Source organism: Balearica regulorum, chromosome 13 (assembly GCF_011004875.1).
Source record: "Balearica regulorum gibbericeps isolate bBalReg1 chromosome 13, bBalReg1.pri, whole genome shotgun sequence".
Lineage (NCBI taxonomy): Eukaryota > Metazoa > Chordata > Aves > Gruiformes > Gruidae > Balearica > Balearica regulorum.
This window is the reverse complement of record NC_046196.1, coordinates 3,729,222-3,746,256: the sequence shown is the minus strand read 5'-3', so window position 1 is coordinate 3,746,256 and position 17,035 is coordinate 3,729,222. Positions and strand designations below refer to the sequence as shown.

At 43.8% G+C, this 17,035-nt stretch overlaps 1 protein-coding gene across 1 annotated transcript; it reads left to right on the top strand.

Annotated features, from left to right (window-relative positions):
* Positions 1-3,427: 3,427 nt before the first annotated feature.
* On the top strand, positions 3,428-14,264 carry LOC142603681 (uncharacterized). Its single transcript, XM_075765528.1, has 11 exons — positions 3,428-3,824; positions 6,007-6,141; positions 7,384-7,508; positions 7,826-7,894; positions 8,358-8,471; positions 9,187-9,302; positions 9,582-9,637; positions 11,092-11,144; positions 11,808-11,935; positions 12,458-12,614; positions 13,730-14,264. Exons 1-11 carry the CDS (start codon positions 3,618-3,620, stop codon positions 13,830-13,832), a joined length of 1,263 nt encoding a protein of 420 aa, XP_075621643.1. The 5' UTR covers positions 3,428-3,617; the 3' UTR covers positions 13,833-14,264.
* The last annotated feature ends 2,771 nt before the right edge of the window (positions 14,265-17,035 follow it).

Below are 17,035 nucleotides of genomic sequence, written 5' to 3'. Positions count from 1 at the left end.
ATTTCTCTGCTGTTCAAATGAAAGTATGTAAACATCTGTAGGCACAAAATCGTAACAGCTGATCTTTGTCTAAAACTTCCTTCTCCCTCCATGTTTTTTCTTAAATTAACTAATATGCCATTTATCCAGGAATAAAAAAATGAAGAAAAGCATTTTTGGGGGGTACATACTTATGGGTGTGCAGTGCTTATTATAGTGAGCTTAACCCTTGAGAAAACCGGAATGCATTGTCTTCCTTGTGCTTTTCTCTTAGGGTGGCTGCTATATGACAGTTACCCAGAAGTTACAAAAGAGTTACGTACTGTGTTGCGTGGTTTTAACAGTATCAACTAGACAGGATTCTGCATGTTGTCTTGCCCAGGAGGGCAGTTCCCACGCATGCTTTATCAGTGAGAGCTTCTAATTCAGCGGAAGTTTTGCAATCGATGTCGGTGGAACTGATGTTTAGTAACTTGGCAGCGTGGTGTAAGTAAGTAGTGCGTTTGTCCACTGGATGGTGCATCGCTTGTTCTGCAGCCCTGAGGCACCCGGAATTGTGTTAGTCATAGGACGTTGGCAAACAGTGTAGCTCCAGATGCAAACACAGGGAGAAAAGGTGTATAGACGAGGCAGTTTTCTGTCATTTTTAAAAGAAACATCACCTATAATGACCTGTAGCTTAAACATAGGCTGAAACCAGGAAATTCTCTCCCAGATCTGAGCTTTCTTGAAGTACAAGCACGTCTGGGTTTCATACTACAGATGTGAGTCTAGCCATAATTTCCAGATGTAGTTCTGAAAATCCAGTTACATTTGCAGTTCTCTGAGGAGGAGAGGCCATGAGGCTTTTTTTTTTTTTTTTTTTTTCTCTTGGCTTTGGTGTCTGCTCAAACACTGCTGGAGAGACTGGATAGCTTTGCACAGCAAATACGGTCAGTGAGCACTGCAAAGCAAAGACCTTGAGAACCAGTTTGGACCTCAGAGCTACACTTAACCTGATTTTGCAGGCCCTTGATTTCTGAGGGTGCCAAAATATTGTTCTTGATGGAATATAGTCCTAACATACCAATTTCCTTTGCCAGGCAGCTGGATTTAAAAGAGGCAGAGCTGTTTAAAGTGTTCACTATGCCATGAGAAGTTTGATGTTCAATATGGCAGATGCTTAAGAGCAAGTTAGCAAATTTATGCTAACCAGATATTCTTAAATTTGGCTTGCTTTGTTCTCTGTATTTTTAGTGTCATGCATCAGTCGCAGGTTCGTCGTTTCCTCCTGAACTTAAAAACAAACAAATCAGTTGAATATTTTCCTCCCCACATTTTTGCAAAGTGTGCAGAGCAGATCTTAGACTTGTTTTAATATGCACAGCACTGTTTTTGCCATGCTAAAAACATTACCAGACATGTCAGGACTTTGGTTCTTCTGCGAGTCCTGCTGGTTTGGAACCCATTTCCACAGCAAACAATATTGCCAAGATAAATTGTTTGCCAGAGATAACTTCAAGTCCTCAAACAAATTACGGAAGAAATGTTGAAACGTAATGCTGCATGAAGCAAATTGTTTCCATGCTTCCTGCCTTCATAGGAAGGAACGGAGCTTATCTCTGGTTTAGATTCCTTAGACACAGCCACAATACCTTCACCGATGCGTTGTTTAGGCTATGGGAGTTTTTGAATACTTCACATGTCAGAGGAACGTATGAAATATTCATGCCCCATTTATCCTGCCCTCAGAAATGCAAATATTGAAATTCAAACGATTTGTATAAGGACTCCCAGCAGTTTGGCAAAGGGCAGTAAAGCTGCTCATGGATTACACTGGGAAAAAAAGGAAGAGTGTACAAGAACATGTCATTTGCCATAGGCCCTTACAGCTCAAGCAGACTAGAGCTGCTGCGGGTTTAATTATGTGCATGTTTGTGAAGTCCCAAAGGTTTGTCTTCTGTGTGGATTTTCCCCCATCAAATATTGCTTTGTGTCAATACTGTGTTTAAATTTTAACTGAAAATAAAAGTTGGTTTTCATAATCCATTCCCTTTGCCGCCTTTCTCTGCACTGAACCATGTCTGCTGTGCTGCAGGTGCAGGGTGATAACACTGTGACACATCTCCTATTTTTAGACCATTTTCAGTCCCTCCTCGACACAATCTGGAGTAAGAAAATAACCTTATTATCTCTCTGGCTTTCTGCCTACTCTATGTGGTTAACTTTAAGACGTACCCCCTGAATATTAACTGCAGCAATGGCGATTTACAGAAATAAATTTCTAAACCTCATTGTCTTAATCTTTGGTGCCTTCTGCTTTTAAGTTCCTGCCGTTCTGTTGATTTGATGTGGTCCGTGGATAGCAATAAAGCAATACAGAACAGTTGTGCCCGGTCTGAGAAAAGGGGAACTGTGTAAAAATAAGGAAGCTTTTTAAGAAGAGGGTAAAAGGAACATCTAAGGCACTAAAGGCTTTTGAAGGATAGATAGAAACATGATCAGAGAGGCAGAGTGAGTGCACATCAGTATCAGAAAAGACTAGATAATGGGCAAAAAAAAAGCAGCAGAGCCAAGGAGGTTATTAAAACCAAGTTGCATTCAAAGAAGAAAATCGAAAGAGCCATAAGCACTGATCCGTTAAACACAAACCACAGCAGAGGTGGTTTTATAACCAAATTGAGACACAATTGAGAAAAGGCATAAAAATGTACAATAAATGCTTTTTCAAGTAACAGGAAGTCTGAGAAGTCTGTAGAGCTAACAGGGAGCCAAAACACTCAGAAAGCAAAAGAAAGCACGGGTTCTGAGCACCCCATCTTTCTCCAAAGGGAGATCAGCTGCACTTCAACCGCTCCTGAGAGACCGGGTTTAATTTAGTGCAGGGAAACAAGATGAAATGCTTGCTAATTGCAAAGGGAATAAAAAGATCTATGGTGCAGCCAGCCAAAAGCCATCAAAAATACAGCTTCTAGAAATGGTACCGACAAGAGACGTTGAAGGGATGGGTGCCTGCTGCGACTTTTTTTTTTTTTGGTGGGTTGTTTTTTGGTTGGTTTTTTTTTTGGTGGCTTGGGTGAAACGGGCCACCCAGCCTTTTCCCTACCTGTTGGCTGTAGCTGGCAGCAGGAACAAGCTGAGCCCAATAAAAAAGAGTCAGAATCCTAAACCAGGAACTGCGATCCGAATCAAAGAGACAGAAACAGCCACAGCCTTCGACCTCGGGGAAAAGCCCCCCGATAGCCCCAGGGAGGAGACCCCAAAACCCGCCTCTCCTGCACCACAGTACTTAACCTGCTGAATTTCCCGGAAACTTGGCCGTGGGAGCTGCTGAACTTCCCCGTGAGCCCTTCCATACAACTGGGCGAAACGCGCGCTGAGGTCGCCTTTCTCGGGGGGGGGGGGGGGGGGGGGGGGGGATAAAAAAAAAAAATAATAAAAAAAGTAAAAGGATCAAATGCAACTTCCCAGAGTGACCTCAGCGCCAAGAGCCGGGGCAAGCCCCTCACGGAAATGACCGCGACCGGCCCCGGCACCACACGGCGGTGAGCGGCCCCAAGGCGGGGTTTGGCGGCGGCGGCGGGAGCCAGCGCCCAGCACCGCGCCCCGCGCCCCGCTCCGCCGCCGCGCAGCGCCCCGCGCCCCGCTCCACCGCCGCGATGCTGCTGGGGCTGCTGGCGCTGCTGGCGGCGGCGCTGCTGGCGCTGCTCGGGGCGCGGCGGGCGGCCGGCCCCGGTGCCTGGGCCCCGCTGAAGCGCTGGGCCCTCGGCTGCCTCCTGCTCTTCCACGGCGCCTGGAGACCGCGGGCGGCCGGCGGAGGTTCCGCGGAGTCACGGCGACCGCGCCCGCTCCGCCCCGACCCCCACGTGAGTGTCCCACCGCCCCCCTGGCACCCCTAATCCCGGGACCCTCTTCCCTAGCAGCCCCTTCCCCGGGATCCCCTTCCGTGACACCCCCGTCTCGCCGTATCCCTGGCACCCCCATCCCCCTGCACACCTGGCACCCCTGTCCCCCCGTCCCCCTATCCTCAGCGTCCCCACGCCCCAACCCCTGGAAGCCCCATCCCCTGGGACCCACATTCCCCATGACACCCGTTCCCCTTGGACCCATACCCCCATGGACCCACCCCCCCCTCCGTCTGCAGCACCCGCATCCCTCAGGGATTTGCACCCCTCTGCATCCCCTGCACCCCAGCACCTTACCCCCTGAGCCCTGGATCCCTCAGGAACACCCATCCCTTGTATCTTGGTGCAAGAGACTCCCCACCGCCTGGCCCCTGAAGCTTCAGGACCCACATCCTTCCCCCCCCCGCCCCCATCAAAACATCACAGGGGGGGCAGGGGGGGCATGTCGCCCTGCAGGGAAAGGATTGCCTCAAATCAGACCAGCTGATAATGGGTGTGAAAAAGCAGACACACTATGGGACACAGAAGCCTTTTATTTTCGCACACTTGGTGAATTAAATCGAGTTTTCCAGGGTTACTTGTCTGCCTAATAAATCATAAACCCTCTGTCTACAACCTGTACCTTGCCTGTGTTCATGTACCATCCTGTCAAAATACTCAGTGTGCCTAACAGGGAGATTTGCTGAATTTTTCGGTGAGAGGGGGAAGCATAAAGGCTGATGAGACAGGGTTTCCTTCCCTCTTCAAGGTTCAGCTTGCAGATGCCAGCGGAGAGTTTGGATCCTAAGTAATTTTCTGTGAAAAATCAACTTCTTGCTAACATTTCCTGGAGCCTTCTGGGAATCCTGAAGTCATATTATTTAACAAATGCATTGAGGCTTCTGCTTAGCCTTTAAAAAAAGAAGCTCTTTTCTCTAGCTTTTCCTTTCTACTAATTAAGCTGCTGCTTGGAGCGTTTTGAAGTGTTTTGCCAATCTCGACCAAATTTGATAGGGCAGGAGTCACCCCCATCTTCCAGATCAAACTGACATCCAGGGTGGTTTGAGATGTAGCCAAGGGGTCTGCGATTTCCTCTCTGCTCCTCCAAGCAGCAGCACTGAAGCAACACTTACAAGGGAGGTCTAAAAATGGATCTGGAAAATACTCCAGAAATCATATCTCTGAATTTTTGCATTGCATCCAGTAGGCTTCCTCTGCGTGTGTTTCCAGACTCTGTGCCCTCGCACTCCCCCCTTATCTGTATGCATAAAGGCAATAATAATCTGATTTTAGTATTTTTTTGCATTTTTTGATGGAGAAATTTTCAGAAGCAGATCTTCATCCATGCCCAAAAATGCATACATAAATCTTAATTTCCGTGTTCCAGCTTTTAAAACTTCACTTTGAGTGAGTTCTGCACAAAATGTGCATCTGAATTTGAACTTCTGGACTTCTGTGCCTGATAGTTCTTGAGACTTGAGTTGTTAACTAGCCCTGTGCCAGCCCAACTGCTAATCATGGTAGTAAAGTACTGAGTTTCCTATGATTTACTTTCTTTCTGTTCATTTTTCCTTTTTAGTTCTATGTTTCCCCTAAATATAAGTTGTCCTACATACCATTTGGAGCTAGATGGGGAAACAGCATGACTGTGGCTCAATTTCACCCTCACAGACACTCTTTTTGAGGACACATTTTATTAGGATTTTAGTCAAGGTAACTTCTCGTTGCAAAATAATTATCTTAATTCAGGATAGTATTTCAGCTTGTCCGTGGCTATCGTGTAATAATTATATTCCCTCTCTAAAACTGCTTCTCATCTGTTTCCTCTCTGCTTTCTGTGTCTGCCCTGGTGAGAAAATGGGCAAATAAGAGAGGAGTCTGGCTTTTGTGTCAATGAACGATGCGAACATTGTACACCAGATTGACTAAACGTTGTGGTTCTCAGTCATTTTCTGAGCACGTGCACTGTCCTGTCTTACAAATGAGGCTTCACTGCTGCTAGCAAAACTTTCTGGCTGCTCGCTGGGGTGCCTGCTATTAAATATAAAAAGTGAAAGTAAAACTGGATTCCTGAGAAGAAACCTACGGAAAATAGAAGAATTACTCACCTCCTCCTCCCTTCCTGCCTCCACCTGGAGCTGAAAACCCATTTCCCTTTCCCTAGGCGCTTGACTCAGTTTACTTCACCGGCTTTGCAGAGACCAACAAGACCTTTGTGATTGCTCGTCTTGCCAAACGTCCTAACGGGATCTGTGAGATGTGGCTCTTCCTGAGGGTGGATGGAATAGGAGAGTTTGAAGTAAGTGGTGGATGTGGGATGACATTCAAGAGTGGTGCGTAACTCCTATCTTGAACCCATGTTAGGATCCCAAGCAAAAATTAATGTTCTCTGCATCTTCACTACATTAACGTCTTCACAGTAAGACATCGGTACTGTGTCTAAAAACAGTGGTGGAACTGGCCAGATTACTGGTTATGTCTAATTTTTTGAGTAGGTATCTCACACTCATTCCCTTTTTCCCGTAATGTGCACAAAATACAGCGTATCTTCTAAAAAATGTCTTGGTCAGTCTCCTCGGAAGAATTTGAGCATTCAGTGTTTCTGATAACGTGCAGCACATGGTTAATAAGTTACGTTGCATGGTTGCAGTTGATTTTTTCCCCCTTTTCTAATGAGTGAATGCTATAAAAACCATTGGGGAATTGCCTCTTTCAAAGAGAAAGGAAAGCTTTTAGGGAGTTATATGTGCTTCATTCTTGCTAAGAAGAAAACAGTATTAATCATATATTTTGCCCGTGGGTTTTCTTTTTTGTTAATAGCTGCCTACATAGTAAAGAAGGAGGGAAGATCTGGCATAAATCCCTTTGCACTCAACTATTTTTGTGCTCACAACTTTGTTTTGCTCAGTAGCCATGATGAGAAGAAGCAGGAGACACCCTATTTGCAGAAAACAAAAAAAAAAAAAAGAAAAAGATTGATGTGCATTACTTGGTTTTCTAGTAATATTTGGTATAAGGATACTACTTTGTGGCTTTGTTACTTAGAACTGCCAGCCGAGTTCAGGACCTTCTTAGATCCTCCCCTACAGCAACAGGCATAAGCTCTCTGTTGGAAAGGTGGCAGCTTTAGAAAACAAGACATATATTTCAAAGAGCAGCTGAAGACTTTGGGAGCTTGAATGCATCAGAAATTCCCAAATAAGAGTTTCAGCAAATTCAGCCCCAAACCAAATCACTCTCGAAGCCCTGCATCAGCTTGGCTATGAGCTTGGCAGAGTCAGTGGCGTAAGGAGCTGAGCTCTTGCAGTCACCTCCCTTCACACAAGTGATTCAGTTGTATTACCTGAAACAACAACGTGTTAGCTCAAGTGGTTTAGATGCAATTTTCCCTCTCTAATAATCTGATTACCAGAAGCAGGTAGAACTGAAAAGCCATTTCAATCACCTGTTCCTGCTGCAGAGGACCATCAGAGCAGGACTTCACCCACGTCGCATCCTCACAATTGAATTAAGCAAATGTTTTCCCGAAATGTCTTTTTAGCACCCGCAGCATCCAAACATGATGGTGAGTGATGAATCTGAAGAGATGTGGAGTGGAGGAGGACTCACTATTGAATACTTAGAGCCCCAAACACGCTGGAAAGTAAGCTTCGACGGATTACTCAGGTATTGCAGCACTCTGTAGATTCGTTTATCTACATTTGAGACCAAAGCTTTTTGAACACCACCTGGAAATATATTTAGCCGACTTGAACCAAAAGCTATTTGCTAACAATAGCACGCATTGATTTTTATGGAATGAAAATACAGCTGGTAATATCTGCGTCCAGTGTAGGTTTGTAATACAGCATTACTATTCTACCTTAGCACACAATAGCGTCATTCTTCTGCAGTGTCTCCTATTGCATCCGTTTCCAAACATGTAAGAAACATTTTGCTGTTTGTTTAGGAGTGATACAAAATCATAGTGCTTTGCCTTACAGAAAAGGACCTTACCGACAGCAATGGAGTGAAGAGGACGGTGAACTTGTACCAGTTAAATTCTCTTTCCAGTAAGTGTTTCACTTTTGCTTTGGGATGTATAGTGAATTGGTGGTTTCTGTTTTCAAAGGCTCATGTGCACAAGGTAACACATGAAACCCTTGCTTCTGCTTTCTGTTTATGGACTCTACTTGTCTGATACAAAATGATTTGCTGTCGAAGTAGCGCAGCTTTTCTGGAGTAACGCTGCATTTGTGCCTCTGAATAGACTGCAGGGGAGAAAGCCGCACGCTCTGCCCTGCCAGCATCCCTTCCTAGGTAATCTGTTGACCCTTGCAGGCCGTTGTTGCTCTTCTCAGTTTCCTTTTGTTTGCTTTCTTGAAAAGTAGTTAACATATTTAAAAAGACAAAAATGGGAATTTTCCAGTAATGATAAATACAAGGATTGCCATTGGCAGAGTAGCAAGTGCACAACTTGGCCTAGTATGACCTGAAAGCTAATAATGTCTTTTTTTTTCCCCCCTCTTTTGCTAGCTGGGAGAACTTCACAGATGTCTTTAACTTCAGCGTCGACAGTCACCCCAGCACATTTGCACGTGCTTTTGCCCAGGAACCGTGGACCATCGAGTTCTTCCAAAGGGTCAGAAAGTGAGAGGCGAGATTAATTTCTTCTAGGATTAATAGTAATTTTTCTACAGATCTCTTCAGGATCTGTTGTGTGTTATTATAGGTGATTTTAGAAGGTGGGTCCTGCACACAGACATGATCTTCCTGATGTGTGGGTGGAGGGTTTTAGTCTCTAAAACCTTGAGCGTTAGGAATATTTCTTACTCTGTCTTTTTTCATTGCTAAAAACCTAGTTTAGGCTGCTTCCAAAGTCAATGGTGCAGGTATATCTAAGCAAAGGATCAAATATAATCGTGTGAAAGGAGGGCTAAAGTTGGTGTTTTAGTTACTACACAAGCTTCGGAGAGCTGAAAATATGGGAAGAAACTACGAGTATCAATAGTGCATTGTCTAAATACAAGTAGAAAATATGTATACTGATAGTGTGTTGTCTTTGGTGATACCTGCGGACTTCTAAGCAGCAACAGTTTGGTAGTACAGCATTTTTTCAAACAAATGGCAGTTTTATAGTCTATCAGGGTGGGAATTTGCTGCTCTTTCATTCTCGGGTGTCTCATAGACATTATGTGGCAATAACTGGGAAATGTAAAAGTGGTGGCTAATGTGTAAAAGCTGTGATCCAGATACTGTGAAATGTCCTTCATTTTGGGATGCAAGTCTATCAGATTGGCATTGGGGCCGCCTTGATTTTACCTTGTTGATTTTGCCTGTCGATTCACTCTTTTCTTTCTCCCAGACAAAGGGAACAACATTTCCGACATGAGCAGTGGGGCCAGTCCATTGGAGAAATTGAAATAGAAAATCATGAGAAAACCAAGCTTTTCCTCAAAGGCATTCGGAGCCACTCTTACGGTAACAGCACCAGAAACGATTCACTCACTCGGCTGCCTTCACTGTAGCTGGTACTGGCAGGACAGTGGGACTAAAGATTATCTCTAAAAAATAACCAATTTCATGACTGGGCATGAAGTTAAGACATTTTGGAGGAAATTCCATTACTGTTTTGGGGACGTGCATACGCTTACCATGTTATCAATTACCGCATATTTGATTCATCAAATCAGGTACAATTAGTTCATGTCTTCCAGCAATGGTGAGCTTTAAATTGGGTGATTTTCTTCTTTTTTGCAGGTATCCGGAACTGGTCTGAGATTTATCGTTATGTCATGATTTTGGCACACTTTGAAGTAGGTATTAACATGGCGATGTGCTACTTAACCATGAAATTGGAAGTGTTTCTGAACTTGTCGGTCATATTTAAGTATCCAGAAGTAAGGCATTGATAGCATCCACGGTGTGCAATCAGAAGTGCGCATATCGGTGTTGGGAGCAGCTCTCACAAGCAGAGCTGTGCGTGTAAAAACTGAGATTTTGCCACACTGGTTGAACCGAAAGTTGTTTTGGTAACTTGAAACTGTTTGGTTTGGGGTTTTTTAAAGAAGAAAAAAAAAAGATAGGCAGCTTTACAGGACCGATTCTCAGCTGCCGCAAATACTCAGCGCTCGATGGAGTTGATGCAGTGCTGATTCACACTAATTGAGAGCCCGAGGTGTTTGAAGGCATCCTAAGCCTTCATGACAGCAGTCAGCAAATATTTCTGCCTGTGCTAAGTCTGTGCTTTGCTGTTGTGGCTGTGCTGGAGGAGTGTCAGCGCTGTGGCTGCTGGGAGCACACAGCCTGGGGAAATGCTGAATGCTGGCATGCAACCCGAGCAGATGCTCCTGAAAAGGCATTTCCTTTGCCCACACAGGCGTGAAGAAATCTGAACTCTGTTATACGCAACATTACAGGAGTTAAGACTGAATCCAGAATAAAAGTTATTTTCCCGGATATTTGTCGGCCAGCACAAAAACACACCTTAGCAAATCCCACGTATGTGCAGATCCAGGAGCTGCTGTGATTTAATGTATGCCTGTGTCCCTTTTAATAAGACTGTGCTTTTGCACTGCAATGTGTGTGATCAGGTAGCAACCTCTCCCTTTTCTTCATAGTTATTCAGGACTCAAAATAACTGTGGCTTTTCCTCTCCCAATTAAAAGCCATCTGACTGTTTGATAAGAAGGAGTTAAAGTTTATCACTAATTGGAGTTTGGAGTCCTCACATCCCGAGTCTCTATACATATGTAACATCTCAGCATAGGCTTATATTTGCCTTAGAGCAGCCCAAGTGGAGCACGAAGGCATTCAGACTCAAGGATGGAAGAGAAATGAATAAAAACATGAGATTCCAGTTCCTTCTTATTTAACATTTTTCCTGTATGCAGCTCTCAGGCATAGAATAATATAGGTTAGAAGAGATGTCTGGCCAAAGCAGGGCCGACTTTGATAGGTTGCCCATCAGTTTTGGACATGACTAGCTGACTTCTCTGCGTATATCATTTCCCTCCTCTTCTTATATCTGTTTGCTGTGGACTTTCTGTTGTCCTTAATGTCTGTAATTTGTCCTTAATGTGTCGGGTTTATATTCCTGGACTCTCATTTGCAGCCAGATTTTCATGGAACGCGTATTGAGAAGATTTAAAAGTGCAAAGTCATAGCACACTGCATAACCTGAGCTGTATCCAGTGTCTTTTGGTCAAGATGACCCACGCAAATGAGTCCACACCAATTAGACTGCTTTTCCTTTATCACTCTCTTACAGGATGGGACTGCGGCCCATTTAACAGTTATTAATATGCCAGCTACCACAACTAAGTAAGTAACCAAGGAAGTTTATGCTCCTAAAACCACACGTCTTAAAGGTGGCAGAAGCTGCTCTGCAGGATGCCTATATGCACATCCTTCCTTTGAACCTATATAGCCCCATTTCCATCCACACCCTCTGGCTTTCCACTCCCTGTTTTCGCTCAGTTTTCCATTTGCAAGTAATCACAAGGACAGCTTTTACCTTCAATTACTTCCTTCCCATTCAATTACTGTTTGGCTGACACAGCTGCCTGTCTTAGTCTCTAGATGATTTAGAGGTACAAATGGAGCACTTCCAGCTATTTAAGAAGGTGTGTCCGCCTGTGATGGGGCATTAGGCTGGGAGCCCTGCCTTGCTGACTGGTGCTCTCTGCATCCAGAACCTTACAGACCAGCGTTCATGGCCCTCTGACCAAGTGGGACCAAACCACCTCCCCATCCCACCTGCCCACCACAATCCATCCTGGAAGCCTCATCTTTCCTGCATGCATGGCTTCCCCTGCTCAGCATTTGTAATATCCCCCAATATAACCTTTTTTTTTAATTATTTATTCCTGCTGCTTTCCAGGGATGAAGGCCATGCTCAGCATTGAGCTCCCCTTGAAGGCCAATGTGCTGGTCCCTTTGTGCTTTAGTTGAACTTTAATTCAGCTCCATTTCTTTCCCTTTCAGCCTCACCGTGGGTTATGTCTTTTTCCCCGATGGGAGGAAGGCTGGCATTGAGTGGTCCAACACCTCGCTGGCCGAGATGGCTGATGATGGTGTTATCAAGGATGAATATGGAGTCCGTTTTACTGCTGGTAAGCTAAATGTAGCCTGACTGTATCTGCCTTCAGCTTTGTTGGCATGCAGTTGATTTAGACTATTCGGTGAAATTCCGTGTGATCCTTGGAGCAAATTTAAAAGCTAAATGCACCATCTTACACCCTGGGAGATTTACTCCCGTGCTTAAGTCAAGGCATATGTGTGGGGAGTCATGGGTGAAACGGGGTGCATGTCCTCTGCAGGATCCGGGCCACAGGCAGCTCTGTCAGAGTTACCGGTTCTATTTGTGGTGACTGTTGCTTGTGCTAATCCAGACAAATGATGTGATGTTCACTTTTTTGGGTGTTTTTTTCATATGTTGTGAGGTGGATTCAGCTGCTCTGGAAATACACCTCGATCAAAGCTTTTACTTAATTTACAAAGCAGACAGGAAAACTATTGCTCTTTAGAAAAGCATAAGAAGAAACCATATGGAAAAATAATAGATCTTGGGAATTTTTGAGATAAAATACCATCAAAGGTTGGAGACATTCTTCCTTTTTTTACTCTTATCAAAGGTGGCAAGTACTTTGATGTTTCTGCAACGCTGGATAAGCAGGCTTGCCCCGTGGTGTATAATGGCCTGACTGGCAGCGGCGTTTTCCATGAGTGCATTGCGAATTTCCAACTGAACGGGCTAACGCAAGGCTGGGGCGTGGTTGAATTTTATTACAGGTAAAATAATTACAGGCAAGAAGAGGTAAAGAAACCCTATACTCCTATATTGACCTGTGTGACTACAGCTCCATAGATATTTGAAGCATAAATGCACAGATGTTTTATCTGATGTGAAGAAATGTTGTTCCTTTAATGCGTAATGTGTTTGTTAAATTGACAAACATGATATATATAATTTGAAAAAGAGTTATTGTGCAAGCACTTCATGCATGCAGACAAACCATGGGCACTTGTTCAGTTGGTTCTTATATATGTTTATATAGGGGGGTTTTAATAGGTCTCCATATAGATTTATGAGTTGGTGGATGGTCCATTCTGGAGGTTGTCCTATTTAGACAATCTGTCAGATTATAAAACTAATGAATCCTGTACCCCAAACAGCAAGCTAACCGTTTACAGTGTGAAATTTGCTCACACAAGTAATTGTCAGACTAGAGCACAGAACAGATAAATGATCAGAAAATCAATACAGGAATGCCTCTTCTAGGGGAAAGGATTATATCCACAAAATATGTGCTTCTCAGCGAATTGCTATTTCTCCTGCCACATGATTATCACAGTCTTTTACTGGAGCCTTTTCCCTATTGAGTCTTTTCTCTCATGAAAAAAAGGCAAGTTTGGTTTTTTACATTTAGCTTACTTTTTAAAATAAACACTAATTCTTGGCTGTCAGAGGAAATGCCATAGATAACTTTCAGGAGATTGAGAGCTCAGCTTCTTCTGAAAACCAGAGACATTTAAAGCACGTAAAATAGGCCACTAAACAGCCAAACGCCCACTGGTTGAATGTGAAAACCTTGTCCTGTAGCCGCTGCCAAGTACCTGCTCCACTCCCTTCACCCGCTGTCAAAACCTGCCCAGTGGAGGAAATGACCCAGCACGGAAAATCTCCGCTAAAACCCAAACAAGGCACCCTCTGCAAGTCCAGACAGTCCTGGATGTTTCTAGATCTGCCTCAGGAAGGCTTAACTGGGCAATGCTGACAAAATTCCCGTAGGCTCACATCTCATATCTGCTTCCAAATCAAACCCGGGTTAGAAATTAAAGGGTGGGTGTCTGGTTCTTCCCCCTCGCCGCAGAACGCCAACTCAGCATCGCTGCTTTTCTTGCAGGGATGAAACTGCCCGGCTGGTTCCAAATTTGCAGCTTGGTTCAAAAGCCGAAGGACCTGACCTTTCCTCCTGGCGCCCTGCGACCAATGGCTGTCCCCGGTGAGCGTTTGCAAGCTTGTCCCGGTGATGTTAGCAAGCAGCAGCTTTCAAAAAAAAAAAAAAAAATGTTATTCTCTGCACAATGCACAGTTTTGTGTGTGGAACTCGTTGTCACAGGATGCTGTGGAGGTCGAGGGTATGAAAGGACTTGGAGAGAAATGAGATAGATGATACATTTTTAGTTGTGCAGCTCTTAGTGGTTGCTAACCGTGGTGGTCTGGAGGCAATTTAAAGGAAACCTCTGAACAGCTGATCGCAGGAAGGGTGCGCTCGGAAGGATTGCTCCCCGCTCTGTCTTTTGGTATTTTTCCTAAACTGCCAGCTATTCCCCACCATGGAGACCAGGATACTGGGCTACGTGGATCTCTGACCCGATTTAGCAGTTCCTCTGTTCCTTTCATATTTGTTTTTGAAATAAAAACACTATCTTTCTGAACCCTCTGGTTGTTACAGTCATTAAAACGTGGGAAAAAGCTATTACAGGAAACTACGCTGATTTGATAGTCTTGTCTATGAGCGTATGAGAGCTGAACTGGCAGAAGTAGGACAAAGCACATCTAAATGAGGTGTCCTCTAGCAATAGCATTAATGGCCAATGAAATAAGTGATACAAACACATTTTCCCCTTGTCTGAAGGGAAGCCAGGAACTGGTAGTCCGATTTAGAAGACAATCTGAACTTCTCATCATTCACTTGAACTTAGATGCTGTATGCATCACAACATCCATGTTAGTCCCTGACAGTTGCTGGTCCAAGGTAACCTACAGTTTATTCCCTACTTAGATGCAACTTGCCGTTAAGTACTGAAAATTACGCTTACTTAATGATATGTCAAGAAAAAATAACTGTGTGGAAGATCTGGACAGAAGGAATTAAGGAAAGATGCCTTGTTCTCTATATCAGGCAGCAGTGCAGTGCAACTGCTGGGAGCATCGTAAGGATATGCTATAGTGGTACCTCCACCCCATTTAAGAGAGTAGTGAAATCTGGGTGCATATATATATATATATGTTTATAATCTCTGCTTAGGTTGACACTGGAGGAGAATTTAATAGACTTTAGAGATTTTCTCTTTTCTGAGAGAGCTCTTACACTTATTACTATAACAGCATTATATGCAGAATAGGTGCGTGAATGTAAAATTATTCAGCCTATATATATATGACAGCAACAACTGCCTGTCCAAATTTGGGATGCATTATGAACAAGGCTGGGGTGATGCAACCAACAGCCTTATATGATGCGATAGGCTGATTTTATCAGCAGCCTCTTCCGCAGCTATGCAGTAGGGTAGAGAGATTCCCGCTCCCTAATTTATAACATTGTCCCCATCCTGCATTTGTGCCTCTGAGCTGTAACCCACTGAACACACAGATTTAGGATTTAGGTGCCCTTCCTTGCACCCCAAACCATCAGCTGTATGTGCGAAGCAGACTGATGATTGCATTTCTTTTGGGATAGTCATTGATTCAGAGCTTTGGATTTTAGCCGGACTTCTCCTATAAATACTTCTCTAGTTACAGTGGTATTAAAACACATTCTTGTGAGTCTTGCACAAACTTAAAGATGTCTTAAATCTGTCTGTGCACTGGAAGTCTCAATGCACCGAAACAACGAGCTTCTAAATTACTCGAGACAATCGTACTTTGACAGAAGGGAAGGCCTTATGCCTCTTTTTACACATAAGAAATCAGTCAAATAGGTAATTTTAGAAAGGTTAGAAATATAACTATGTTACACATCACAGTTTGTTCCTACTAAGTATGTGGCTTGTATTGCTACGATCTCAGGAACCTCTGTTCCTAATTTTTTTTTTTTTTTTTGGTGGAGTTTTTGTCATTTCTTCCCTTTTTGTTTGTTTTTTTTTTTTTTTTTCTTTTCTTGAAGACTAAAACATTAACATTTAGAAGAAGGAATACAGGCACATAATCAAGCGAGGTCTTTGGAGGTGTCAGAGAATGTAGATAATGAGAAAAATTGTTAATTATTACTCCGGAATGATAGTTTGAGAAAATTGGTGTAAAAAAAATTCCCTGCTGAGGTCAAAAATTAAAAATCCATCCCATCAAGGAGGGTCTTGGTCTGGCTGTTTCTGACTCGCAGAAACTGGGCTACAACTAGGGATACTGTGGGGCAAATGGCAGGTATCTCCCTCGACTCGTAGTCTCAAGTTCACGTCCCCACAGTGGAGGAGGCAGAAGAGGATGACGCAGTCTTCATCGCTCTCCTTTTGCGCCCTTTACTTGTTTCCTTTGGTACCAGTGGATGGAGAATTAGAGCACTCCTGAGTTCCGTTTGGAAAAGTTCAAGCAGGGTACAGAAAATGATTAATACAGTTTTGAGCTGGCAGGTTTATTTGCCAGGTGATGAACTACTGGTACGGTATTTCAGCTTGAAGGACTGAAAAATTGACTGTCGGGGGTTTTCTCCCTGGATTTCAAATTAGTTTATAGTAAGCTTGTGTCCAGGACACATGGAATAACTTATTTAATTTAAAATAAATCTACCAAGCTCCACGCTTTGACTGTATGAAGTGGTCCTTCTCTTGCGGCTCCTTCCTCGGTGGAAAAATCCATCTTGGGAAATGCTTCTGCAGCCCAAAAGCATTAATTTTGAGCAAAAAAAGCAGTAAATGGAGGTAAGTCCTGGCCAGAAGTGAAATGTAGCATATGATCCGCTCTCGTCCGGCATGAAGGGAGGCAGCTGGAGCCCTGTCGGGATGAGCTGCTTTCCAGCATCTGCGTTTTGCACGTCTGGGAGGAACTGAACACCTGTAATTCCCGCTGCTGTCAATGGGCCAGCGCCTGACACGGCAAAATACTTGCACAAAATACTTGCACGTCCCACTGGACCTCACATGCATGTTGAATGTCAAGATTCAGGCACTTGTAAAGAGGTCATTTAAAGGCTGTCAGCCCCAAACTAAGCATTTCCCATCAATCTGGTCTTGGCTACTGATGTCTAGAACGGTAAATATTTTACTGGGCTTATTTATTCTCCTTCCTTTTTGCAATCTTTCATGTATTCATAGTATAGATATAAAGACCATTTTCAGTGGCATTGTATTTCACTGGCAGAAGGAAAGGAAGAAAAAAAAATCTTTTTTTCTGTTTGGATTTATGTCCTAGCTTTACAGTTGGTGAAGCAAAGCGCAACCCAGGGAGTTCTGTAATTTATCAAAAAAATGCACTATATAGCAGAATTATC

What these genes read in the sequence shown, in the direction of transcription:
- LOC142603681 (XM_075765528.1), top strand. Translation starts at nt 3,618, where the DNA reads ATGCTGCTGGGGCTGCTGGCGCTGCTGGCGGCGGCGCTGCTGGCGCTG. An exon ending in AGCTTCGACGGATTACTCAG is followed by an intron (nt 7,509 to 7,825) that starts GTATTGCAGCAC and finishes TTTGCCTTACAG; the next exon opens with AAAAGGACCTTACCGACAGC. An exon ending in TTCTTCCAAAGGGTCAGAAA is followed by an intron (nt 8,472 to 9,186) that starts GTGAGAGGCGAG and finishes TCTTTCTCCCAG; the next exon opens with ACAAAGGGAACAACATTTCC.